Below are 27,461 nucleotides of genomic sequence, written 5' to 3'. Positions count from 1 at the left end.
GGAGGAAAGCAGATGTGTTTGGTCCCCAGCACCTGCCTTTGTTTGAAGAGGGGAACGTCGCCATCTCAGTTTAACAGGAGCGGTGAAGCAACAGGGGGTGGTGTCAGAGCAGCATCCTTCTTTCTGAAACCCGCGTGTGCTGGTGACCTCTAGACCCTGCTGTTGGGGGTGGGAGGGAAAACAGCCAGGCTTTCTTCTCTGAAGAGCAGTGCTCCATCTCACAGAGGGGCAGAGCTGACACGCTTGGAGAGCTGGTGCCTGACACAGCCTGAGCAGCTCTGTAGGCAAAGCTGAGGACGTGGCTGGTCCTCACATAGGAACCGTGTTGGAAGTCTGACTTCAGTGACGGGTTTGCAAGGAAATGAGGTCACAGATGTTAGGAGAAAAACTCAGAAGAAGGCCTGGCAGGGTGCGAGGCTGGCATCACCTGACCAGATTGGCCATCTCCTTCTCCTTGCCTTCATCTTCTTCCTTCAGTGCTGTGTCATTTCCCCGGAAACATTTTGGCCTCTAACACTGTCACTTGAAAGGAGCCCGTGTGGCTGAAGGGGCCAGTCATGGACAGGGAAATGAAAAGGCAGCGTTGCAGAAAAATAAACCACCACCTCATTTCTTTAATTGTGCTGCTCTCCATAAAATATGAGCTTGTTGGTAAACACATTATAGGCTCAAAGGGCGCCTCTGGGCCTGGGGCGGTCTGGGTGAGTATAAAAGGCAGTGCCACAGCACAGTCCCTCATCCACTTCTCTCGCCTTCTCCTCCTTGCTGAACAAGGTGAGATGCAACCGCCTTGCCCCACTCTTCTTCTCTACTTTGACTTCTGCACTCGCTATTACTTTTCCCAGTCTATTGTTCTTTGGTTTTATTCCGGTCTCTCAGGTCCTCGCCACCACCACTGGATGTGGGTGAAGGTCTTGGATTTTCTGGGGACCAGGTGTCTTTACTCTCCCTTGCTCCCTGTGCAGGCTGTCCCTGCTGCCCAGGCTGTGCCTTTTCTCCTGGCGAGCCGGCTGTCAGGCTGTGCCTCACCTGCTGCCTGTGCTTTCCCTGCCCTCTCTCCCAGGTGCACCTCCGACCCGCCGCCATGTCCTGCTACGATCTGTGCCGTCCCTGTGGCCCAACCCCGCTGGCCAACAGCTGCAACGAGCCCTGCGTCAGGCAGTGCCAGGACTCCCGCGTGGTGATCCAGCCCTCTCCCGTGGTGGTGACCCTGCCCGGACCCATCCTCAGCTCCTTCCCCCAGAACACCGCCGTGGGATCCACCACCTCCGCTGCCGTTGGCAGCATCCTGAGTGAGGAGGGAGTGCCCATCAACTCCGGGGGCTTTGGCCTCTCTGGCATTGGTGGCCGCTCCTACAGCAGAAGGTGCCTGCCCTGCTAGAGCCGGGCTGGACGTCCCGTGAGTGCATCGACCAGGAACCCAAAGCCAGGTGCCGGACTGAGGATGGAGCTGCTGGCCAGAGTTTCCAGAGGGGCTGAGCACCCTCGTGCCCTCCTGCAGACGAGGGAGGGAAGCAAGGTGCCAGCCTGTGCTGGCTGGAAACACGGCCAGCTGATGTCTTCTGCTTCTCCTGCTTTCTTCTCCACATCATGAGTCCCTGTTGTCTCCTGCTCTCCTGTGCCATGGCTTCATAACCAAGACAAGGAGAGAGGAGCCCTTGTCATTCCCTTCTTCCCATGTGAGTGGGAGGATTACACATATACCATGGCTGTGAATGGGATCCTGACTCTCTGATGCCTTTGTAGTATCGTGGATGGGGTCCCTCCCAGCATGTGCTGCTTGTTTTCTCTCTTTCGACTCATTAAAATTTATGCTGCATTGTAGCTTCATGTCTCCTCGTGTTCCTTCCCTCCTTGGATGCCCAGCCAAGGTGTCCACGGGAAATGGGATGCCCTGGAAGTAAAGGGGTGGGTGGCTAAGTGCTCATGCGGCACCTTCTTGTGCTTGTAGGAGCTGAGTGCCCTCATAATCTGTGGTCACATGAAGAGAGATGGGGCAGTGGAGGGCTGTGTGGTATTGTCTGAGCAGGGAAAGGGTGTCCAGGAGCTCCCCCAAGGGACATGTGAGCAGGAAGCAAAATTGGAGACGGTCTTCCAGGTGATGAGGCAAGACTTTGACCTGCAGGGAGACATTTCTGTGCAGGTTAACACCCACCTGACTCATGGTTTGGTTGCATGTTACCACATGCAATGTGTCCTTAACTTTCCCTGCTCCCAGCACTTCTTCCTAACCCCAGAATAGGAGGGCGTCAGGAAGGAGAAGGGACAGGGTCTCTCCAGAGACCTCACTCAGTTGCTGTGCAGGCTGTGCCTGGGGAGGTGCCCAGCAGTGATCCTTTTGTCCCTCCAATCAGGCCTCAGGCAGGGCAGAGTGAGGCAGTGGTACCCCGCCAGCTCTGTTCTCAGTCCCTCCTTCCCATGCCCTTGCCCTCCACGGGCAATGCTTTGGTCCTGCTGCGCTGGTGCAGCTTCAGGGACAGTAGGAGGCTCCTCTTGGGTCGCGCTCCTCCGCCTCTCCTTGCCAAGACGCCAGGACCCTGCTTGCTGCTGAGCCCAGTTGGGTGTCCTGTGGGAATCCGCCGACTACCTGGTCATGCCTGCTGTGGCGGCGGGTGGGGGGACAAAGCACAAGTTGTGTCGAAGACACGGGCAGGAGGGAGGATGTGTATGGGTTGGTCAGCGTGTGCCTTGGTCAGTGGGGGGCTCCGACTGTGCCTGAGGTCTCCAGCAAAGGGTGCTGGGAGGGGAATAGCCGTCATTCTGAACCACTGGTAGTCTGCTGCTTAAGGCAGGTGGGGATGGAGGAGGGAAGGAAGATGGCAAAGGAGTCAGGCCAGCTTCTGCCGAGATCAAAGCACAGAGAGAGAGTCTAAAGTAAAAGCCAAGGCAGAGGTGCCCTGGCTGGAAAGGCGATGCCTAATGCAGTGTGAGTGAGCAGAGCACGAGAGCGAGCGACTGTTGGTGCGGACCCTTGGCTGTGCATGTCCAAGCTGAAGCCTCAGGGATAAGTGAGACTTCCCCATTCATCAGGCAACACTTTAATGTGAGGCCCTGGAGGGCAAAGACATGGTAAGAGCTGGTGGGGTGGTAGAGTCTTCATTGCTGCCTGCGTCACCTGCCTGTGCTGACGTGTCATTTCCCCTGGAAAGGCTTTGGCCTCTAACACTGTCACTTGAAAGGAGATCGTGTGCCTGAAGGGGCCTGTGATGGACAGGGAAATGAAAAGGCAGCGTTGCAGGGGACATAAGCAGTGTCCCCATTTCTGTAATTGTGCTGCTTTGCATGCGAGATGAGCTTGTTGGTAAACACATTATAGGCTCAAAGGGCGCCTCTGGGCCTGGGGCGGTCTGGGCGAGTATAAAAGCCAGTGCCACAGCACAGTCCCTCATCCACTTCTCTCGCCTTCTCCTCCTTGCTGAACAAGGTGAGCTGCAACTGCCTTGACCCATTCTTCTTTCTCTTCTTCTCTTTGTCTTCTGGGCTCGGTATTGCTTTTACCCAGACTCTTACTCTTTGGTTGTGTTCCTGTCTCTCAGCTCCTCACTACAACCATGGGATGTGGGTGAAGGTCTTGGGCTCTCTACCATGGGGTCCCCTGGGGACCAGGTCTCTTTACTCTCCCTTGCTCCCTGTGCAGGCTGTCCCTGCTGCCCAGGCTGTGCCTTTTCTCCTGGCGAGCCGGCTGTCAGGCTGTGCCTCACATGCTGCCTGTGCTTTCCCTGCCCTCTCTCCCAGGTGCACCTCCGACCCGCCGCCATGTCCTGCTACGATCTGTGCCGTCCCTGTGGCCCAACCCCGCTGGCCAACAGCTGCAACGAGCCCTGCGTCAGGCAGTGCCAGGACTCCCGCGTGGTGATCCAGCCCTCTCCCGTGGTGGTGACCCTGCCCGGACCCATCCTCAGCTCCTTCCCCCAGAACACCGCCGTGGGATCCACCACCTCCGCTGCCGTTGGCAGCATCCTGAGTGAGGAGGGAGTGCCCATCAACTCCGGGGGCTTTGGCCTCTCTGGCATTGGTGGCCGCTATGGTGGCAGAAGGTGCCTGCCCTGCTAGAGCCGGGCTGGACGTCCCGTGAGTGCATCGACCAGGAACCCAAAGCCAGGTGCCGGACTGAGGATGGAGCTGCTGGCCAGAGTTTCCAGAGGGGCTGAGCACCCTCGTGCCCTCCTGCAGATGAGGGAGGGAAGCAAGGTGCCAGCCTGTGCTGGCTGGGAACACGGCCAGCTGATGTCTTCTGCTTCTCCTGCTTTCTTCTCCACATCATGAGTCCCTGTTGTCTCCTGCTCTCCTGTGCCATGGCTTCATCCTGAGGAAAGCAGAGAGGGGCCCTTCCTATCCCCATCTCCCCATGTGTGTGGAGGAAGATGTGTGTCCCATGGCTGTGAAGGGGTTCCTGACTGTCAGGTGCCCTTGTAGCAGCCTGGCCGGGGTCCCTCCCAGCGTGTGCTGCTTGTTTCTCTCTTTAGACTCATTAAAGTTTATGCTGCATTGTAGTTTCATGTTTCCTTGTGTTCCTTTCCTTCTGTGATGCCCTGCCATGGTGTCCGGGGGGAAATGGGTTGCCTTGCAGGGAAAGGGTTGTCAGAAGTGATGTGTTGCATTTACATCATTCTTTGGGTATTGGGAGACTGTGTCTATGTGAAATGGTCACCAGAACTGCAGTGTTCTGTACATGGGATGTAGTCTTCCCAAAGTCACCCTCATCCTTTTGTCTTGGACAACAGATTTTGTGTTTCTTAGCAACTCCTGAGGTGCTTTCCATGGCTCTGAGACATCTCTTATGTGTTGACAGATGTCCAGGTAACTGTAACACTTCTGACCCCAGAACTCTTTTGGAAGTGCTCATCAATGTTCGCTGAGCTCCACAATTGCTGCTTGGGAAATCAGCTAGCCAGTGGCCCTTGACACTGAGGTGAGGGCATTTAGCAAGTCCCTCTCTGTCCTCTGATCACTGGAGGAAGGACAGAAAGAAATTTTTGAGGATGCAGCCCTTGTGTTTTCCTGCATTTCTGTCCTGGACGGCAAGGCCACCCACATCATGGAGGGAAGTTACATTGCCTGTGCGTGGAGCTGGGATGTACTTGGTGTGGTAAAGCCCACTGGGACATGGTGGTTGTTCCTTCCACAGGGGCCAAGCTGCCTATCCCTTCCTCCCATAAGCTCTAGTGTTCCACAGGTCATGTTTTGCCCAATGCCCCCCAGCGCTGCTTCACGTAGAGTGAGGGGCCCCTCTTCTGCTGTCCCATACACCGTGGGAACCCCTACACTGCCTTTCCCCATAGCTAAAGCTTTGTCTTCCCCGCAAGAGCTGCTGTCAGCAACCCCCCTGTGCCTGCTGTGCAGGAAGGCCCCGGGGAAATGCTCCCTCCGTCAGCACTCCTCAGCCAGGATGAGCTGACAGCAGAAGTATAGTGGGGTGAAAACATGGTACCAGGGAGGGCAGGCAGCACCTGTGGCACATGATTAGAGAGAGTTGGGCACAGCAGGGCTTTGGAGATGTCTAGGCAGACCCTTGCCATATGCACGGACTGTGGAGGTATCAAGGTCTGGTGGGAGACACCTCCTGTGGATTTTCTGTGCCCGGGATGTAATTGAAAGGAGCCATAAGAAGAAAAGATGGATTTCTTATGAAATGGATGTAAGCTTCTTCTCCTGAAGGAAGAAATCCTTTCCCTGCATTGTGGTGATGGATAGAGGAGGTGCCCTGTGTCCCGGGTGCACAGGACATACCCTCTGCTTGCCCATCAGTGGCCTGAGTGCAGGAACAGCAGGCCCAATGGCCCTTTAGAGCCTCAGCTGGAGTGTGTGTCTCCTGCCTCTCCCCTTTGACCCAGGGCTCTATCTGAGCTCTGTGCTGAGCCCTTAGACCTTCCTTCAGCTTGGTGGCAGGAGTGTATGCCTTCTGTTCTTCTTTCAGCTTTCCTTATGCCAGACCTGTTGGGTCCTGTTGACCCAGGCCCAAAGTTGCCCATCCATTTCCCAGCTTCTCCTTGGGTCTGTCACATTATTATGGCCCTGGTGAGCAATCAGTGGGCTCTGTTCACCAGGGTTCCCATCCGTGGATCTACTACTGTCCCGTAGGCTGACTGCCCTGCTAGATGTCTGTTCTGCTTCATCACCATGAACCTGAGAGATCAGCTGGATTCTGGGAAGCACCGGACTCCTGTCTCTGCATGTTTTTGCTTGGGTATTGCCACTAGGGCCATTGCTGGTGAGGCTGCTGCCCTCCTGGCTGGTAATCATGCTCATCTCCTGGCTCCAACCAGCAGGGAGCAGCTGGTTCACAATGAGCCCTGGCAGCATTTCTGTTTGGATGGACTTTTACTGTCATCATCAGGTTAACACAGTGCGGCTTCTAGGCTCTCTTCATCATCTTAAATGAGGAATGTGGCCTGGGCCTCTGTCATTAGAGATTTGCCTTTATCTGGGGGAGTCACATTATAATTTGGAAGGAGATTTGTCCCCATTAGCATGGAAGACCCATCTGTGGTGTCAGAGGAATGTGGCTGGTGCCCCAAGCAGGACTGTCATTCCTCTTGGGGACATTCAGCTCCTCTCTGCCCCAGGAAATGCTGTGCAGAGCATTGAGTCTTCCCCCTGGCATGCACCCCTGGGCAGATCCTGACAGCTGCTGCTCTCCAGACTGTCCTTGCTGGCGCTGCCAGCCCTTGCGTGTTTCTGTGGAGGGTGATTTGTTGCCTGGAAATCTCGCTGGGTGTTTGGAGATGTGTGTGCTCTCCCATCAGTATGTGGAGCCAAAGCAGAAGTTGAGGCAAGGACCACGGGCAGGAGGAAAGCAGATGTGTTTGGTCCCCAGCACCTGCCTTTGTTTGAAGAGGGGAACGTCGCCATCTCAGTTTAACAGGAGCGGTGAAGCAACAGGGGGTGGTGTCAGAGCAGCATCCTTCTTTCTGAAACCCGCGTGTGCTGGTGACCTCTAGACCCTGCTGATGGGGGTGGGAGGGAAAACAGCCAGGCTTTCTTCTCTGAAGAGCAGTGCTCCATCTCACAGAGGGGCAGAGCTGACACGCTTGGAGAGCTGGTGCCTGACACAGCCTGAGCAGCTCTGTAGGCAAAGCTGAGGACGTGGCTGGTCCTCGCATAGGAACCGTGTTGGAAGTCTGACTTCAGTGACGGGTTTGCAAGGAAATGAGGTCACAGATGTTAGGAGAAAAACTCAGAAGAAGGCCTGGCAGGGTGCGAGGCTGGCATCACCTGACCAGATTGGCCATCTCCTTCTCCTTGCCTTCATCTTCTTCCTTCAGTGCTGTGTCATTTCCCCGGAAACATTTTGGCTTCTAATACTGTCACTTGAAAGGAGCCCGTGTGGCTGAAGGGGCCAGTCATGGACAGGGAAATGAAAAGGCAGCGTTGCAGGAAAAAAAACCACCACCTCATTTCTTTAATTGTGCTGCTCTCCATAAAATATGAGCTTGTTGGTAAACACATTATATGCTCAAAGGGCGCCTCTGGGCCTGGGGCGGTCTGGGCGAGTATAAAAGCCAGTGCCACAGCACAGTCCCTCATCCACTTCTCTCGCCTTCTCCTCCTTGCTGAACAAGGTGAGCTGCAACTGCCTTGACCCACTCTTCTCTTTCTCTTCTTCTCCTCGTTGTCTTCTGGGCTCGCTATTGCTTTTCACAGACTCTCACCCTTTGGTTGTGTTCCTGACTCTCAGCTCCTCACTACAACCACGGGTTGTGGGTGAAGGTCTTGGGCTTTCTAGGCAGGTGTTCCCTGGGGACCAGGTCCCTTTACTCTCCCTTGCTCCCTGTGCAGGCTGTCCTTGCTGCCCAGGCTGTGCCTTTTCTCCTGGCGAGCCGGCTGTCAGGCTGTGCCTCACATGCTGCCTGTGCTTTCCCTGTCCTCTCTCCCAGGTGCACCTCCGACCCGCCGCCATGTCCTGCTACGATCTGTGCCGTCCCTGTGGCCCAACCCCGCTGGCCAACAGCTGCAACGAGCCCTGCGTCAGGCAGTGCCAGGACTCCCGCGTGGTGATCCAGCCCTCTCCCGTGGTGGTGACCCTGCCCGGACCCATCCTCAGCTCCTTCCCCCAGAACACCGCCGTGGGATCCACCACCTCCGCTGCCGTTGGCAGCATCCTGAGTGAGGAGGGAGTGCCCATCAACTCCGGGGGCTTTGGCCTCTCTGGCATTGGTGGCCGCTACTGTGGCAGAAGGTGCCTGCCCTGCTAGAGCCGGGCTGGACGTCCCGTGAGTGCATCGACCAGGAACCCAAAGCCAGGTGCCGGACTGAGGATGGAGCTGCTGGCCAGAGTTTCCAGAGGGGCTGAGCACCCTCGTGCCCTCCTGCAGACGAGGGAGGGAAGCAAGGTGCCAGCCTGTGCTGGCTGGGAACACGGCCAGCTGATGTCTTCTGCTTCTCCTGCTTTCTTCTCCACATCATGAGTCCCTGTTGTCTCCTGCTCTCCTGTGCCATGGCTTCATAACCAAGACAAGGAGAGAGGAGCCCTTGTCATTCCCTTCTTCCCATGTGAGTGGGAGGATTACACATATACCATGGCTGTGAATGGGATCCTGACTCTCTGATGCCTTTGTAGCAGCCTGGCTGGGGTCCCTCCCAGCATGTGCTGCTTGTTTTCTCTCTTTAGACTCATTAAAATTTATGCTGCATTGTAGCTTCATGTCTCCTCATGTTCTTCCCTCCTTGGATGCCCATCCAAGGTGTCCACGGGAAATGGGATGCTCTGCAAGGAAAGGGGTGAGCAGGTAATGCCCATTTGGCACCTTCTTGTGCCCGTATGAGCTGAGTGCCCCCATGATCTGTGGTCACATGAAGAGAGATGGGGCAGTGGAGGGCTGTGTGGTATTGTCTGTGTAGGCAAAGGGTGTCCAGGAGCTCCCCCAAGGGACACGTGAGCAGCAAGTGAAATTGGAGACTGACTTCCAGTTGATGAGGGAAGGCTTTGACCTGCTGGGAGACATTTCTGTGCAGGTTAATAACGACCTGACCTTGGCTATGGCTGCACGTTACTGCCCAATTCTTCCAAACCCTGGAATGGGAGCGAGTTCTGAATGAGATGTAGGGGAAACTGGCAGCCAGGGCAAGTATTTAAAGGCCGAAACAAGCCTTCTCCTATATTTTAGTACAATGAGGATGGGTTGGTCATGGCTGTGCAAAATTGAGAGAAGGGGGATGGAAACAAAAGTTTCATCCTCCCTCGAGGGAATGTGATGTGTGGTGTTGGTGGCAAGTCCTGGAAACCCTGCAGGAGCCTGGAAGGGAGCAGGAAATGCACCTTTGCCCTCTCTGGAGCAGTCATGTGATCAAAAGCATTAAGTGTTGCGGAGTCCTTCTGTGTATGCCACTGTGTCTTGAAGCGAAGTGAGTCTGGAGCAGACACGCAGCAATTCCTCCACACACACCTCTTGGCTTTTGTGCAGGCTGTGCCTGGGGAGGTGCCCAGCAGTGATCCTTTTGTCCCTCCAATCAGGCCTCAGGCAGGGCAGAGTGAGGCAGTGGTACCCCGCCAGCTCTGTTCTCAGTCCCTCCTTCCCATGCCCTTGCCCTCCACGGGCAATGCTTTGGTCCTGCTGCGCTGGTGCAGCTTCAGGGACAGTAGGAGGCTCCTCTTGGGTCGCGCTCCTCCGCCTCTCCTTGCAAAGACGCCAGGACCCTGCTTGCTGCTGAGCCCAGTTGGGTGTCCTGTGGGAATCCGCCGACTACCTGGTCATGCCTGCTGTGGCGGCGGGTGGGGGGACAAAGCACAAGTTGTGTCGAAGACACGGGCAGGAGGGAGGATGTGTATGGGTTGGTCAGCGTGTGCCTTGGTCAGTGGGGGGCTCCGACTGTGCCTGAGGTCTCCAGCAAAGGGTGCTGGGAGGGGAATAGCCGTCATTCTGAACCACTGGTAGTCTGCTGCTTAAGGCAGGTGGGGATGGAGGAGTGAAGGAAGATGTCAAAGGAGTCAGGCCAGCTTCTGCCGAGATCAAAGCACAGAGAGAGAGTCTAAAGTAAAAGCCAAGGCAGAGGTGCCCTGGCTGGAAAGGCGATGCCTAATGCAGTGTGAGTGAGCAGAGCACGAGAGCGAGCGACTGATGGTGCCGACCCTTGGCTGTGCATGTCCAAGCTGAAGCCTCAGGGTTAAGTGAGACCTCCCCATTCATCAGGCAACACTTTAATGTGAGGCCCTGGAGGGCCGGAGACTGGCATTAACTGGCGAGGTGGGGCAGTCCTCATCAGTGGGGCATCACCTGCCTGTGCTGACGTGTCATTTCCCCTGGAAAGGCTTTGGCCTCTAATACTGTCACTTGAAAGGAGCCCGTGTGCCTGAAGGGGCCTGTGATGGACAGGGAAATGAAAAGGCAGCGTTGCAGGGGACATAAGCAGTGTCCCCATTTCTGTAATTGTGCTGCTTTGCATGCGAGATGAGCTTGTTGGTAAACACATTCCCTGTGCAAAGGGCGCCTCTGGGCCTGGGGCGGTCTGGGCGAGTATAAAAGCCAGTGCCACAGCACAGTCCCTCATCCACTTCTCTCGCCTTCTCCTCCTTGGTGAACAAGGTGAGCTGCAACTGCCTTGACCCACTCTTCTTTCTCTTCTTCTCTTTGTCTTCTGGGCTCCGTATTGCTTTTACCCAGACCCTTACTCTTTGGTTGTGTTCCTGACTTTCAGCTCCTCACTACAACCACGGGACGTGGGTGAAGGTCTTGGGCTCTCTAGGCAGGTGTTCCCTGGGGACCAGATCTCTTTACTCTCCCTTGCTCCCTGTGCAGGCTGTCCCTGCTGCCCAGGCTGTGCCTTTTCTCCTGGCGAGCCGGCTGTCAGGCTGTGCCTCACATGCTGCCTGTGCTTTCCCTGCCCTCTCTCCCAGGTGCACCTCCGACCCGCCGCCATGTCCTGCTACGATCTGTGCCGTCCCTGTGGCCCAACCCCGCTGGCCAACAGCTGCAACGAGCCCTGCGTCAGGCAGTGCCAGGACTCCCGCGTGGTGATCCAGCCCTCTCCCGTGGTGGTGACCCTGCCCGGACCCATCCTCAGCTCCTTCCCCCAGAACACCGCCGTGGGATCCACCACCTCCGCTGCCGTTGGCAGCATCCTGAGTGAGGAGGGAGTGCCCATCAACTCCGGGGGCTTTGGCCTCTCTGGCATTGGTGGCCGCTCCTACAGCAGAAGGTGCCTGCCCTGCTAGAGCCGGGCTGGACGTCCCGTGAGTGCATCGACCAGGAACCCAAAGCCAGGTGCCGGACTGAGGATGGAGCTGCTGGCCAGAGTTTCCAGAGGGGCTGAGCACCCTCGTGCCCTCCTGCAGACGAGGGAGGGAAGCAAGGTGCCAGCCTGTGCTGGCTGGAAACACGGCCAGCTGATGTCTTCTGCTTCTCCTGCTTTCTCCTCCACATCATGAGTCCCTGTTGTCTCCTGCTCTCCTGTGCCATGGCTTCATCCTGAGGCAAGCAGAGAGGGGCCCTTCCTATCCCCCTCTCACCATGTGTGTCAGAGGAAGATGTGTGTCCCATGGCTGTGAAGGGGTGCCTGACTCTCAGGTGCCCTTCTAGCAGCCTGGCCGGGGTCCCTCCCAGCGTGTGCTGCTTGGTTTCTCTCTTTCGACTCATTAAAGTTTATGCTGCATTGTAGCTTCATGTCTCCTCGTGTTTCTTCCCTCCTGGGCTGCCTGGTGAAGACATCCAGGGGGAAATGAGATGTTATAGAGTGCAAAGGTGGGGCTGAAGATTTGTGGTGGACTCATATGTTCCCTGGGGGCTTTGGATGAGGGGAACCACACTGAAATGGTCACCTGGATGGGGCTGAACTTCACATGGGATATAACTTTCTGAGAGCCACCCACACCACTGTGTCCTGAACAAACTATTCTTGTCTCTCAGCAAAGCCTTGCAATGTATTTCATTGCTCCAAGACATGTAATAGATGCCCAGGAGCCAGTAGCGTTCTACCTCTGCCCCCAAACCATCTCACTGTAGCCCCCAGAAGGCTCTTGAAGTACTCATCAATGTTTGCAGCACAGTCACTCCTGTGTGTTTGTATGGTCTGTGCCCTGTGGCACTGAGCTGAGGGTATTTAGCAAGTCCCTCTCTGTCCTCTGATTACTGGAGGAAGGAAAGAACGTAAGCATCCAAGATTTGGTCATTGTGTCTACCTGTCTTTCCTCCCTGAAATGCAAGATGAGGGAAGTGACCTTACCCAGGCATGGAGATGGTAGGTGATTGGTGAGGTGCGATGCACTGGCATGCGGTGGTTGCTTCTGACGTCTGACACAGCGATGGAGGAGAGAAGCAGCCACCTATCCGTTACTGTGACATCTGCTAGTCCTGCATACGTGATGTTGTGCCCCATGCCCCCCAGCGCTGCTTCACGTAGAGTGAGGGGCCCCTCTTCTGCTGTCCCATACACCGTGGGAACCCCTACACTGCCTTTCCCCATAGCTAAAGCTTTGTCTTCCCCGCAAGAGCTGCTGTCAGCAACCCCCCTGTGCCTGCTGTGCAGGAAGGCCCCGGGGAAATGCTCCCTCCGTCAGCACTCCTCAGCCAGGATGAGCTGACAGCAGAAGTATAGTGGGGTGAAAACATGGTACCAGGGAGGGCAGGCAGCATCTGTGGCACATGATTGGAGGGAGCTGGGCACAGCAGGGTGTTGGAGCCTTTGGGCCGACCCTTGTTGTATGCACTCACTGTGGAAATATCAAGGTCTGCTGGGAGATCCTTCCTGTGGATTTTCTGTGCCAGGCATACAGTTGAAAGGAATCTTAGAAGAAAAGATGGATTTTTGCACTTATGAAATGGATGTAAGCTTCTTCTCCTGAAGGAAGAAATCCTTTCCCTGCATTGTGGTGATGGATAGAGGAGGTGCCCTGTGTCCCGGGTGCACAGGACATACCCTCTGCTTGCCCATCAGTGGCCTGAGTGCAGGAACAGCAGGCCCAATGGCCCTTTAGAGCCTCTGCTGGAGTGTCTCCCTTCTGCCTCTCCCCTTTGACACAGGACTCTGTTTCAGATCTCTCCTGAGCCCTTAGACCTTCCTTCAGCTTGGTGACAGCAGTACATGCTTCCTGTTCTTTTTTAGGTGTCCTTATGAGCCCCCTTGAGCATGTAACCCCTTGGGCTGGACTCTTGGCTGCACCTGCTGACTCCTTTCTGAGTTGCCGTGCGTGGTATCATTCTTCTTTTACTTCTCTGTCATTTTCCTTGGAAACATTTTGGCCTGTAATACTGTCACTTGAAAGGAGTCTGCGTGGCTGGAAGGGCATGGTATGAAGACAGAAATTGAAAGGCAGCGTTGAATAGAACATAAGCAGTGTCCCCATGTCTTTAATTGTGCCACTTTGCATTGAAGATGAGCTTGTTGGCAAACACCTTACATGCGCAAAGGGCGCCTCTGGGCCTGGGGCGGTCTGGGCGAGTATAAAAGCCAGCGCCACAGCACAGTCCCTCATCCACTTCTCTCGCCTTCTCCTCCTTGCTGAACAAGGTGAGCTGCAACCGCCTTTCCCTCTTCTCTTTATCTTGTTTTCCTCTTTTTCTTTTTACTTCGACTGAGTCTTGGCTTCATTGTTGCTCAGAACTTTGTTTTTTATCCCTCTCTCATTGTGTCTCTTGTTCTTGTTCTCCACTGTGGGGACATGGGAGAAGGTCTTGTGTGTCTTTGCAAAGCCCCTTAGTGGAGCATGGTTTTTTCTAGGCAGGGGTCCCCTGGGGACCAGGTGTCTTTACTCTCCCTTGCTCCCTGTGCAGGCTGTCCCTGCTGCCCAGGCTGTGCCTTTTCTCCTGGCGAGCCGGCTGTCAGGCTGTGCCTCACCTGCTGCCTGTGCTTTCCCTGCCCTCTCTCCCAGGTGCACCTCCGACCCGCCGCCATGTCCTGCTACGATCTGTGCCGTCCCTGCGGCCCAACCCCGCTGGCCAACAGCTGCAACGAGCCCTGCGTCAGGCAGTGCCAGGACTCCCGCGTGGTGATCCAGCCCTCTCCCGTGGTGGTGACCCTGCCCGGACCCATCCTCAGCTCCTTCCCCCAGAACACCGCCGTGGGATCCTCAGCGTCTGCCGCTGTTGGCAACATCCTGAGTGCTGAGGGAGTGCCCATCAACTCTGGGGGCTTTGGCCTCTCTGGCATTGGTGGCCGCTACTGTGGCAGAAGGTGCCTGCCCTGCTAGAGCCGGGCTGGACGTCCCGTGAGTGCATCGACCAGGAACCCAAAGCCAGGTGCCGGACTGAGGATGGAGCTGCTGGCCAGAGTTTCCAGAGGGGCTGAGCACCCTCGTGCCCTCCTGCAGAGGGGGGACGGAAGCAAGCTCCTGTCTGGTTACATGGCCAACATATGTCTTATTCTTGAAATTCCTGCTTTCGATGACTCTCCTTGCATCTGTGATTTTGAATTCCACTTTGCCTTGGTATAATGCTATACTTTTAAATGATCAGTGGAGGGGTTTTATTCAGGAATTAAGTAAAAGTAGAGTCTTGCTTACTGTCTATCAGTTGAAATGTTTTAAATGTCTTCTTTCCTTTATATAAATACATATATTGCTTTCGTTTTGCAGAACTACTTGACTTTTTATCATTAAACTGATGTTGCATGTGAATTTGAGTTTCCCTGTGGTTTTCTTCTCTTTTTTTCATCCCCTTGGGGAGGATTGTGTGATTATATGGAAAATCTATGCAAAGTTCCTTCTCAGTTCAAAATATGAATCGAATAGTCCCAACAATCTACCTGATAAAAATTATTTCCTTGGTTTTTACCCTCTTGTGAAGCATTAAGCAGGTTTACAAATCTATATTTCCCTTGCTTGTTTGTTGGTTTGGTTTTTTTTTTTTTCAGAAATTTTTTCCCCATCTCTGTGACAAAGTATAATTGCGATATCTCAGGTTGGGAGATTTCTCATCACTTATTTGGCATGTTTGAGAATTGGGCAAGTGCATATAAGATTTTCAGAAGCAATATTTGGGTCTGGTTTTTTGGTTGCATTGACTACTGCCAGACTCTGAAGCTTTAACCACGACACACTTGGAATGATCTTGACTCAAGCCTTCAAAGGCGGAGTGTTCAAATCTCATCTGAGCGATAAGACTGTTTATATGATTTTATCATTAATAAATATTTATGATGGGCTTTGATGTCCTCTCTTTCAAGCCTTAAACAAAATCCAATGAAACTTATTGCTTAGCTAATCCACACAAGATTTCTCATAATATACAGGAAAAATGAGGGAAGAACGAGACAAATGGCCATAGGTATTTCCCTCAAGAACAGTTTGGTTTTAATTCTGCTACTCGCCATCTGGGAATTTTCTCAAAGACGTTAAAACTCAGCACATTGTGGGCAACTAAAAGGCATCAAAGAACAGTAAAGAATACCCTGGCTGTAGGTACAGAAGCTTTGTGAAATTTATCCAAGTTTTTTAATTGTATTGACTTCTTTGCTCTCCCACTGGAGCTACATGGAGTCCAGCAGGGCATAGCACAGGGAAGCAATAAGAATGAGAGTTGTGTAATTTCTGATGACTACACCTCGTGAAAGGTTTTCTCTTGTAGAGACCACTAAAATCTCTTTGAAAATGAAAGTATCAGAGTGCTGAGATAAAAACAGTGGAGGAACCAGAGGGAAGATACCCAGTATTCATTTCAGTGCTGGAACCAGTCCAAATGTCCTCACAGTAGGGGAAAAGAGGTAGTTTTAATTTTTTAAAAAATGTTTTTACACTTACGTTCTGTTTTCTTTACTTAAGTATTACTTGGAAAGTAATTAGGAGAAAAAAAAAGTTTAGAGATAAGATGGGATATGTCCCCTTTTAGGCTGTGACTCGAGGCAACAAAAGAAAAGGATGAAAGATGGTAAATCAATAGGTACTAGACTGAGTGAAGTCCCTGCTTGAAAACTGGTTTCCATGTGTGTATTTTCCGAAGAATTAATGGAAGGGACTGGAAAGCGTACACAAACATATGGTGCCCTGTTGACAGAACTGGTACGACCGAAGTAATTAGTTATTCACTCAGATCTGTGAGGAATCACTGATTGCACTCTGATGTACATCAAAGAACGGCTTCATTCTTGGTGTTGGGAAGGCGTCTTTCTAAGATGCAAATGGACACGTAGCGTGAAGAGTACAGATATTAATTTCAGGAGAATGAAATGTCTGGTTAAGTGGTCTGTGCCCAACAATAGCGTGTCCTTAAAGGTACATTTGTGGTGCTCGTGAATAAAAAAAGCTCGGAGAACTACTCTCTGTCACCAGCCCCCTAAGTCTACGCTTGCCGATTTAAAAGAAAAAAAGAAAGCAGTGTCCTGTAACCAGCCATCTTCAGACAGCGTGGCATCATGGGCTGTTTGTGCAGGACGCTGAAGCCTTTATTAAATGTATCCTTAGAGAGACAGTTCCTGAAGCATGCGAACATCAGTTTGAAATCCACGTCCCCTTTGTACGTTAAACCTGGAGAAATGGGTACAATAACTATGCATATGGATGTTTACAAATTTATGAGACTACTGAGGCTTTTTTTTTTTTTGCATTAATTAGTTCCCACGTATATTTTTGCAGGTGGAACATTTTCTTGATAATGAAATTGTTCTGCTTTTGTTTTCCAGTCTAGCTTCAGCCTGGCATTGCATGAGAAGCGTATTCTACACATTAAAAATTCTTTCATCTTCCCAATTTATGGGTACTTTTAATTTCTGGTACGTTTATACTGACTCAATGTCAATATGAAATTACTCCAAGCGCAGTTTAATAAAGACTTTTTTTTTTTTTTCAGCTCCTCGGCAATTTGTTAGCTTTCAGGTGTCTTGGGAGCACAATAAGATCGCATTCAAGACATTTCCTAAACCTCTTTGTGTGCAATCCCCTGTCTGACCCACTTAAGGACAATCGCCAATTAACTTGGTCACCATCTTTAAAAAAAAAAAAATCTCCAAGGAGGACTTCAAACCTCTTGGATGAGTTCTTTGAGCCAATCAGCCTGATCTGGAGTTGGGCCATAGTCAGAAGACGCTTCAGGAGTCTTTTTGAAAATACTGCAGTCATCGCCGATGAGTTTGTTTTCAAACTATGAGTACGCCAAACAGAAACTATTGTATTAATAGAAGAAAGCAGAAAAAAAGTGTTGAAAACTTCTGTGGATATTGTTACAAATTTTACAAGAAAATTAGTTCTCCAGGTAATTTACTCCAGGTAGTAAACACCTGATTCTACAGAAGAATTTGTATTTCAAAAATGTACATGGTTACAGGTTTATGGGTCGGGAGCATTGTTTAGGTCTGGAAAGGAAGGGAAATGTTTAAGAGCATAGTTGGGACATTTTAGGTAAAGTTATTGAAATATGAAAAGGAGTTAACATTTGTAAAAGATTTTTTTTTTTTTTTTCTTTGAAGAATTGTTCAGTGTTGGTTTTCATAGAGTCTTAAAATACAAACGGCTTCACTCTGTGGAAATAGAAACCTATGTGTGGGCTTAGAGATGGCAAAAAATGATCTTGATTCAGAGGTTTTAAAGACATTTCACTGGATGGATGCTGAGGGTTTTAAAACCTCATCATATATCATGAGTAGTTTGATAACTAAACTCTGTGAAGGACTTTGAAGGCCTTCTTCTTTAGGAACCTAAGACCAAGAACTTTTATTTCACAGCTGTCTATGAATCCTCATGAGCAATATTTAACAACTTCTCCAAGGGGAGATTCAAACCCTGCAACTTTTACAGGAGAGACTGCAAAGTAAAGTTAAAAAACATATTAAAATTTTATACATAAATTCCACTTACGCAACGGACTTCCATCAGTCTGCAATGCAATCACTGTTGTACACAGTTTGTAGCAAGGGAAAAAATATGACAAACAGACCCTTTTGTGTTGGTTTATCTTTTTTTTTCCCCCCCCCCCAATGACCCCACAGTTAAGTTTGTGCAAGGATAATACCTCAAAATAGTTTAAAATTCATATGTGATTTTAAAATTCATATGTGATTTAAAAATTTATATGTGATTTTAAAAATTCATATGTGATTTTAAAAATTCATATGTGATTTTAAAATTCATATGTGATTTTAAAAATTCATATGTGATTTTAAAATTCATATGTGATTTAAAAATTCATATGTGATTTTAAAATTCATATGTGATTTTAAAAATTCATATGTGATTTTAAAATTCATATGTGATTTTAAAAATTCATATGTGATTTTAAAAATTCATATGTGATTTTAAAATTCATATGTGATTTAAAAATTCATATGTGATTTTAAAATTCATATGTGATTTTAAAAATTCATATGTGATTTTAAAATTCATATGTGATTTTAAAATTTATATGTGATTTTAAAATTCATATGTGATTTTAAAACTCATATGTGTCCTCAAGATGACTTGTGAAGTGCTAGTCACTTTTCTGGTCTGAGATGTGCTGAAGGGAGTTACAGGTTCCCTTCATAAAAGAACCGATAAATCAGGTTTAAATGTCCCTGTGTGCTATCGCAGCTGTCCCTCAAACTGTGTTACCTAAGTGTAACTGGGTGATATCTGAATTTAATACACTATAATACTGTTTTTCTCTGAATTTCACCCAGGGTTCTGATTCTTTCTCCATGGTTTCAGTGGGATTTCAGGGGCGTGTAGGCTTGTACCTTTTTTCAGGGCCTTCACAAAACATAGAAGTACAGTCTAAATTGTTCTTATGCTTGGCTGGAATTACAGCTGGTGGAGACCAGAATTTATTAAAGATTTACACTCATATCCTTAATAAAAGAACACCTTTGAATAACGAACCACGCATTGTATGAATCCTTCTTAATATTTTTCCTTATGACTAACGCGAAACGCACAATTTTGTTGTCGCGGAAAGGTGGCACTGGAATAAATTTGGTCCATAATACCAGGAGATGAGACAAAACTTGTCTGACAGAATATGTGTGTCAGAAGATAAGGAAATGAAACCAAAGTAATAAACAGCAAGGAAAAGACATTTAATCAGTTGGAAGGATTTTGCATTCAGGACATACTTGTCAGTAGATAATTTCATGTACAAAGGATGTCTGTGGTCCTCAGGCCATCTGCGATCCAGTATAAAAGCGAACTCAACTCCAGGTCCTTCCTACCACTTCTCTTACTCTTTTCCTCTTTTGTGAACAAGGTTAGTTCAAATCTACCTCTCTTTTTCGATTTGCTGAATTCTCGCCTTCATAACAATTTTGTTTTTTGTTTTTTGTTTTTTTTTTTTTTCCACAGTATTCTTCTAGTTGCTGAATTGGTTGGGGGAAGACTTTTTTCTCTTTAAAACGTTGGGGTTTCTTGCTGTTGGAATTACAGGTATTTCTGGAGTCCTGACTTGGTGATATAGATCCTTGAAATGGTGATATAAATGTATTTAAATTTGGGCTTTCAGACGTGTTAAGTGACTTAGATGATGATAATAATAATAATAACAATAATAATAATAATAATAAACAAACTGAAAGGGCACAATACTAGATGATGATGATGATAATAATAATAATAATAATAATAGAGATTAACAAACTGAAAGGGCACAATACTAGATGATGATGATGATAATAATAATAATAATAATAATAAAGATTAATGAACTGAAAGGGCACAATACTAGATGATGATGACAATAATAATAATAATAAAGATTAACGAACTGAAAGGGCACAATACCTGTGCAGGAGAGTTGGAACTAGGTGACCTTTAAAGGTCCCTTCCAACTCAAACCATCCAATGATTCTGTGATTACAGAGATCTATGTGCTCAGTCCTCTTTCGGTAGCAATTTGCATTCTATAGCTTTAAGGGTCTTCCCCATCATTTGTAAGGCCTGAAATTTCAACTGGGTTGATATTGAAAAAACAACAGTGTTTGTAAAGGATGTGGATGCATTTATCTTCTGAAATGTCATCCAGAAAAATCCTCTTTTTTTTTTTTTTTTTTTTTCCCCGCTGTTTATTCCACAGGAGGCTGCTTCAGTGTTCCCGTTTTTTGTTATGATGAATCTGCTACTGGGCCCAGTGGGAAACAAGAGGGTAAAATGAACCAGATACTAAAAGAAACAGCTGGAGAGCAAGGAAACTAGGAAGTTTCAAAACAGGGGTCTGTGGGTTTTAAAAATCAGTTATGTCGAACTACAAGTTTTTGAGCTCTAGATACCGCTTTTTAAATGAAGACAAAATGAAGCTGCATACGGAGATTAAAAGGAACAGTCATAATGAGTTCAGCGAGGATATTGGCTCTGATCACATATCCTCAGCCGCCTTCTGCTGCAGGACATCATCAAAAAGTTCTGCTGGGTGTCTTAGAGTTGCCAAGTTTTGAAATGGTCTTGTAGGGTGTAACGGTATCTCCTGCAAGTTTAGAGAAGTGGTTTCAGGGGCTGTGAGGACCGAGGGGAATGAACAACAAAAAATAGAGGACCCAACAGATGGAGATGGGTAAAGGAAACAGCAAACTGTGTTTATTGGTGTGTTGGGACCAGACACACGGAGTATGCAGGGAACTCCTGGCCTCCTCTTAGCACGTCAAGTTGTCCGGGAAAGATTTCCAAAGATCTCAGCTTCAAGTATGCTTAACTGTATTGAAATTCATGGGTGAAATTGGAACCTGGAAAATAATTCCTCATCTCCTTTTCCAGCTGTCTGTTGAACTCTGTCCATAAGTACGTTTGTGGCCAGGTATTTACTCAGAATTATTACTTCTACAATGCTCTGACTACCTGGAGCTGGATCTCAGTAGCGTCTTTTCAGACATACAGCCAATCAAAATACTAAAATTAAAGTGATGATATAGGTATGGGTACTTCTGTTCTGCTGCCAGCTATTCCACTGGATCACCAACAGCCGAGAGAAGATTCTTTCAGCCTCCATCTTCTTGTTTAAGAATTTGGTTTCCTTCTCAGCTTCCTCCCCGCTCAACTCCTAAAAGAATCCTTGGAAAGCTTCTGTTGTCCTGATACCTGAGCAGAGTAAATGTAAGTGTAATATGAATCTCCTTTTGCATTCACTTCTGGTCCTGTATTTCAGATTTACCTTCACCCCACAGAGATGTCCTGCTACGAGCGGTGTCCTTCCACTTCCTGCAGCCCAACCCCGCTGGCAAATAGCTGCAGCGAGCCCTGCGTCAGGCAGTGCCAGGACTCAACAGTGGTGATCCAGCCCTCTCCCGTGGTGGTGACCCTGCCCGGCCCCATCCTCAGCTCCTTCCCCCAGAACACCACTGTGGGATCCTCAGCATCTGCAGCCATCGGCAGCGCTCTCTGTGCCGAGGGAGTGCCCATCTCCTCGGGCAGCTCCTCAGGATTTGGGAGCTTTGGCTATCCGGGCCTGGGCGGTGGGTACAGCCGGCCTTACCGTCGCTACAACACCTACCGCAGTGGCTTCTAAAGCTAAAGCGTGAGGAGCAAGCAGGAAGAAATGACCAGGAATGCTGAAGCACAATTTGATGCAGGACTGAGCTCATGGTTTTCAGAAGTGATGTTACAGACCCACAACTCCACCTGCAATTAATGGAGCTGTGGGAGTTAGTCATTCCCTCAAATGGGGCCTTTACTCTTGTTATACTACTTTATATTTCTAATCAAGTATGTAGTTCTGCTGCACATTGCTGTTATTTGATACCGCCTGCTGTAAAATTTATGATTTAGACAATAGATGGGAATTGATTCTCAAGGTGCAACGCTACACTGAAAGAAAAGCTCTGTCTGTGGAATGCAGCACCATGAGATGTGCCACTCTTCCCACTGTTGCTTTGCAGTATTTTAATCCACTCTTTGATATTATTAAAGTTATGCTTTTATCGTATCTCCAGCTTCTTTTATTTTTCCCTTCCCTTCCTACCGTCTTTTGAAATTTTTTTCTGGGTGAAATTCATCACTGTGTAAATCATCACTATCAGGCAGAGACATGATATGAATACTACCGGAGCCACTAATAAGAGGAGAATAACATGTTTAGAGCTCAAGATCAAGAAAATATTTAATTTCGCAGCTGAAACGCATATTGATTCCACACTGACTCATCATAATACTTGCCTTTCTGCATCTTTGCCAAGAAATTATTCCCAAGGCTGGAAGCATTTTATGATCTAACAGAATGACAGTCTAGTGTATAATATTTGTTTTAAGGAACCCTGTTGGGACTCACACTCCCAATAACTCCGACCTGGAGCTGCAGGGTGCAAAGATTTACATTCTTTTTACCATCAAATCACTGCTTAAATGCTTGGATTTGTGAAGTAAAACATGAACAGCAGCAAAAATCTCAAAGGAGGTGTACAGACAACTTTTTGTGACGGACAGCAAAACTGCTTGATCTATTTACTTGCTATTTACTGCATAAGTAATGTGTATTTTAGGGTTTCTTGTAAAAGCCTGGCTGTTTTTACTGTCCTGGCTGCAGCCTTACAGAATTGCAACAAAAACTCACGTCAAGGAATGAAGAATGATAACATAAAATAAATGTAGGACACTTGTAGGCATTAAAACTTTTAGGAAGAGTCACACTTAAATTGGTTTTGCTGGAAGTAAGGAGCTGAGATTTAAAACAGATTTGCAACAGCCATTGAAGCTACTAGAACTATAGATTTTGGGGAAAAAAAATGAAGAGATTCTGATGTTGGGAAGGTTTGAGGCATTGAAAACATTCCAGTTATATAAACTCTGTTGGAGCTGGTTAAATTGTCTCCAATAGTGAAATTGTTCCCAGTAGTTAAATTGCTTCGGATTTGTGTACCAGTCTAGTCTCATTCTGGCATCAGATGAAAAGCCTTTCTCAAAGCTTCTTTCATCTCAAAGACCTGTGGATCATTTGAATGCCTTGTACTATTACACTCAAGCCTCTGAAGTCAACATAAAGATGACACAAATTTCAGTTCACGTAAGTAATTTGTCAGCTCTTTGGCAATTTGGTAGCTCACCAGCCTGTCATGGGAGCACTTTGTTGTTACACAAAGGGTTTTAATTGAGTGTGTGGAATGTGAAACTCCATTTACTGATCCATAAGCGAGAGTTGTTATGTCTTGGTTCACCAGCCTTAACAGTACCAGAAAGCACGATCCAAAGGCTCTCAACCTTTTGGATGAACTCTAGGCGCTAATTAGGCCAAATTGGCAGAATATCAATGAAAATATTTCCAGGCTGTTAATGAGTATGTTTCTAAAATATTATATACCCTCCAAGAAAAACTGTTTATATCCCTAGAGGGAAGAATGAGGAAAAGTTAGCATTCCTTGGCTATCTCATTTTACAGATGAAAGGGAAATAGATCATCCAGGTGAGTGATAGCTTTCACCTACTATAAGGAAATAATTTTTTAACATATATAAAAAGACTACAGGTAGTATGTTGGGTAGTACAAATTTTGAGCAAAGGGAGAGAAAGACTCTTTCCTTTTGTAGAAAGGGAGAGGAGAATTTGCTTGTGGAGAATCATTAAAATACGTAGACCTACAGGATTTTACAGATGAAGGCTTGCTTTATTTTTTTTTTTTTTTTAAATGAATGATGAAAAACTTCAATAAAATAATTTAAGTTTCTGAAGGTGTTTGTTCTGAATTAGTTTGTGAAGTCCTTTGAGTGATCTTGACTTAACACACTTTGAAATTAGGTTATTAGCCAGGTGATGTGAGTGCTGAGATCTTGTCACGTACCTTGAACATTAGGTAGCATGAAACTTTGCATATTTGAGCCATTAGTGAGAAGCTGCTCTGAACTTTGAAGTCCTTTGTTCTTTTGAAGACCAAGACCAACCTATGTATAAAGGCACTTTTCATTTAGAGTTAATTCATATCTCTCACCGAGGGACAGTGGCGCCAAGAGGAGAGACCTGATCTCTGCTTTTATCACGCTTTCCATCTATGCAAGTATTTCCAGCAGGTTGGAGTAGAGCCAGGACAGGCCACTGCAGGCTCCGGAGGTGAAACAAATAATGTAACGAGAAATGTAATGGAGAACTGCTGGGTAAAACTTCTACCGACACTGTAGTTTGGCTTAGGCAGAACTCTGCCTCTGAGGACTAATACTTGCAAACAGACACATCCAGACTTAATTTGATGTGAAAATTGCTGGACATCCTGGTGACTTACTGGAGTTTCAAGTAGAAATAATGGTGATTCCTCAGATGAGAGACTGCACGGAAATCATATCTAGAGCTAGAGGCATTTAATAAATGGCACGAAGTCATAAGATCAAGTAATTAAATGCTTTCATTAAAAGTGTGATCGTTTGGCATGGAAATTGAAATTTATGATTGGGTAAGGAAATGCAATCTTACCTGTGTATCTATTAGCTGTATTCATACAGGCTGGGAAACTGCAGGTTAGCCCAAGGAGTTCTCGAATGTGTTTTATTGTCTCTAGGCAGCAGTTCTCACCAGTCTTAATTTTCTTTCACCTTTCCAATACTCTTGAAAATTCGGTGCTCTTCTCAGCTGTATGTTTGTGGGGGGGTTGAAAGGGTGCAGAAGTGCAAAATCGGGGAATATTTATTATACATCTCGTCTTGTGGTAAAGCTGAGTGCTTGAAATGGAAATGCTTGTGAATTGAGACCAGGCCCCCACCTCAGAGCTAAATGATTATTCACCTAAAGGAGTGAAGTCTTGAATAAGGACTATGCATCACATACAATCCCCTTAAGCAGTGTTTCGATGACTAAAATGAAACATAAAATGCACGTTGGCCTTAGGAGGCAACATAATTAGTGCTGTAATTCAAACGAGTCACCACAATCTTCCAAGCAATTAAATGGGTGAACATTGGTGAAGATGAAAGCTTTGTCTGTACTGGAATGTGAATGTAATAAGAGGAGGGGAAAAAAAAAAATAGAGTCATAATAAAAGAGATTTTGAAAAGGGGGGGGGGAAATAAAAATGTTTGATCAGTTTGGTGGATTTTGCATGCAAATGTACTGATCATTAATAATTTCATGCATAATATATGTCTCTGGTCTGCAGGCAGTCTGGAACATGGTATAAAAGCTTATACAAGACAAGACTCTTCCATCCACTTCTCTTGCCTTATTCGTCCAGGTGAACAGGTAAGTCTGAATCCACCCGGTGTCTTTTTAAATGCTAAAATGTTACTTTGATGACTGCTTTTTTTGGTTTGTTTGTTTGTTTTTGTTATTCTTAATTCTTTATAAATATTGCTAGCTTTTTTTCTTTTGGGAAGGAAAATTAGAAAAGCTTGCTTCCATCGAAAAGAAAGGCTTTATTTACGTATGAAGCAGGATGTAATGAGACGAGACTTAGAGGATACTGGCAAGATTGTCTCTCAAAACAAGCAGCTGCATGCTCCGTTTTAGAGACCGATGCTGAGGGTGTAGCTAGTCAATGAACCTGGTTAGAAATACCAGGTCTTTTTAAGTCTCATCTGAAGCAGCTGGGACTACCAAAAAAAAAAAAAAAAATTAAAAAAATAAAAATTATATGCTGAGCTCCAGGATCTATCCCCAAGTCCTGTTTTCCACAGGCAGAGCAGGAATCCCAGCAGACTCAAATACATTTAATTCAAATCAAGGCAGAAACTTCTGACATGGAAAATAATCCTTCTTTGCACTCCTATTTTGCCTGTTCTGGTTGTACAACATTTGGGAGCAAAGGATGCTTCTCAAACAATTTTTTGTAGTTCTACAAACGCCGCTGGCTGGGGTATTAGTGGCTAAGTTCTAGCATTAAGGCACTAAACCCAGTTTGGCATCAATGTTCAGCTCAGGGCCACTTGCTACGCAGGATGAGAGCTCCGGCTGTTCTCCATCAGCTGGTCCAGTCACGATTGCACCTTCTCCAGAGAGACAGTGCAAAGGGAAGCTGCCAAAGGATGGGAAATGCCTTTGCTGGTAAGGGTTAGGGCAAATGCTACCGTGACTGGCCAGCCGCAGAGCAGAGACGTCCTCCAGCAGCCCTATAAAACTAAGAGAAGCCTCAGACTGTCTGCTGTGGATTCTGATCTAACAGCGAATACCTCTCTGACCATCATCTCTAGGCACTTTCACATATGTTATCCTCTTACCTGACTTTTATGAACTTAATACTTTTATATTGCATTTATATTGCATTTTATATGGCATTACGTTCTATTAAATTGCATTTACTGTCTTCCCTGTATTTCAGACTTCCCTCTGTCCTCCAGACATGTCTTCTTCCTACGACCTGTGTCCTCCCACCTCCTGTGGCCCAACCCCTCTTGCCAACAGCTGCAACGAGCCCTGCGTCAGGCAGTGCCAGGAATCGACGTACGTGATCCAGCCCCCTCCCGTGGTGGTGACCCTGCCCGGCCCCATCCTCAGCTCCTTCCCCCAGAACACCGCCGTGGGATCCTCCACCTCTGCAGCCGTGGGCAGCACCCTCAGCTCCGAGGGAGTGCCCATCTCCTCTGGCAGCTCCTCAGGATTTGGGAGCTTTGGCCTGGGCGGTGGGTACAGCCGGCCTTACCGTCGCTACAACACCTACCGCAGTGGCTTTAGCGAGCCGTGCTAAAACGTGAGGAGCAAACAGGAAGAAATGACCAGGAATGATGAAGCACGACCCGACACAGGACTGAGCTCACGGCCGTGGTTTTCAGAAGTGATGTTAGACACCCACAGCTCCACCTGAAATTAATGGAGCTGTGGGAGCCTGGCATCTCCTAAAATCAGGCCTTTGCTTGTTTTATTCTTTGAATACTTCATACTTCTGATGAAACATATTTTTTTTTTTTTTTTCCTGTTGCTGTAGATGGGACTTCATTGTCTCAGTTCACAGCAGCGCTGAGAAAAGAAACCCAGGATGGAAAGACATATTAGCTTTTGTCTTACTGAATCCTAGACACACACTTTGTACTTTTTTATTCTACTTTTTGCTCTCATTAAAGTTATGCTGCATCGCAATCCGAGTCTCCTCGTGCTTGATTGAAAATCTTTTAGCTGCTCGTATTTTTGGGTCACATTTCTTACTGCTCCTCTGTTTAACGAATCGAAAGCTACTTTTTCATGTTGACTAGAAGTAAGGATTTGGCTGGTGACCTCTACACCAAGAAATCTTTTTACAGCCAGGAAGCTTTGGGAACATTGTGTATACAAGGTATGCACTTTGTAACAAAGCAGAGGCCTGTGTGAGATAACTTTGATACACTGTAGCAAAACAGATACTATACATAGTAGACACTTTGTCTACAAATACTATAAATTTTTTACTTTTCCTTCCCCAACACTTGTGGTTCTTCACCGCGGGAAGACCATGAACTTAAACTGCGTATTACCGAACTCCTCTCGTTCATCAGAAAACATTTTTGATGGCTGTGGCCTGAGCAAAGTGGGACCCCCAAGGGTTTGAGGGGAATTCTCTAAGAGGAGACCTGCTCCTCCTCAAAATCATATCGGATGCTTTTTGTAATTAACGCCAACCTAAGGCGACTTCAACGCAGATGTGTAACTCGTGTTGTAAGCAAGGCTCCTGGTGCCTCTGTGTGCATCTTTGTGGGGCTCGTGCTGAAGTAGTTGGGTTTGGCAGAGGTACTTGTGTACACTCACTCTTTGCAGGTGTTTG

At 47.9% G+C, this 27,461-nt stretch overlaps 5 protein-coding genes and 1 pseudogene across 5 annotated transcripts; all 6 read left to right on the top strand.

The window, feature by feature from the left end:
• The first annotated feature begins 1,084 nt into the window (after positions 1-1,084).
• Positions 1,085-1,381, top strand: LOC141971789 (feather beta keratin). The gene has a single exon (XM_074929378.1). The coding sequence runs from the start codon at positions 1,085-1,087 to the stop codon at positions 1,379-1,381; it is 297 nt and encodes a 98-aa protein (XP_074785479.1).
• A 2,375-nt stretch (positions 1,382-3,756) lies between these two features.
• LOC141971788 (feather beta keratin-like) lies at positions 3,757-4,053 on the top strand. Its single transcript, XM_074929377.1, has one exon. It carries the CDS (start codon positions 3,757-3,759, stop codon positions 4,051-4,053), a length of 297 nt encoding a protein of 98 aa, XP_074785478.1.
• Positions 4,054-7,898: 3,845 nt separating this feature from the next.
• LOC141971467 (feather beta keratin-like) lies at positions 7,899-8,195 on the top strand. Its single transcript, XM_074928806.1, has one exon. It carries the CDS (start codon positions 7,899-7,901, stop codon positions 8,193-8,195), a length of 297 nt encoding a protein of 98 aa, XP_074784907.1.
• A 2,660-nt stretch (positions 8,196-10,855) lies between these two features.
• On the top strand, positions 10,856-11,152 carry LOC141971494 (feather beta keratin). The gene has a single exon (XM_074928889.1). The coding sequence runs from the start codon at positions 10,856-10,858 to the stop codon at positions 11,150-11,152; it is 297 nt and encodes a 98-aa protein (XP_074784990.1).
• Positions 11,153-13,333: 2,181 nt separating this feature from the next.
• On the top strand, positions 13,334-14,122 carry LOC141971786 (feather beta keratin-like; annotated as a pseudogene).
• Positions 14,123-20,987: 6,865 nt separating this feature from the next.
• LOC141971787 (feather beta keratin-like) lies at positions 20,988-21,326 on the top strand. Its single transcript, XM_074929375.1, has one exon. The coding sequence runs from the start codon at positions 20,988-20,990 to the stop codon at positions 21,324-21,326; it is 339 nt and encodes a 112-aa protein (XP_074785476.1).
• Positions 21,327-27,461: the final 6,135 nt, after the last annotated feature.

This window comes from Athene noctua, chromosome 29 (assembly GCF_965140245.1).
Source record: "Athene noctua chromosome 29, bAthNoc1.hap1.1, whole genome shotgun sequence".
Lineage (NCBI taxonomy): Eukaryota > Metazoa > Chordata > Aves > Strigiformes > Strigidae > Athene > Athene noctua.
The sequence above is the reverse complement of the archived record's forward strand: the minus strand, read 5'-3'. Positions and strand labels throughout refer to the sequence as shown.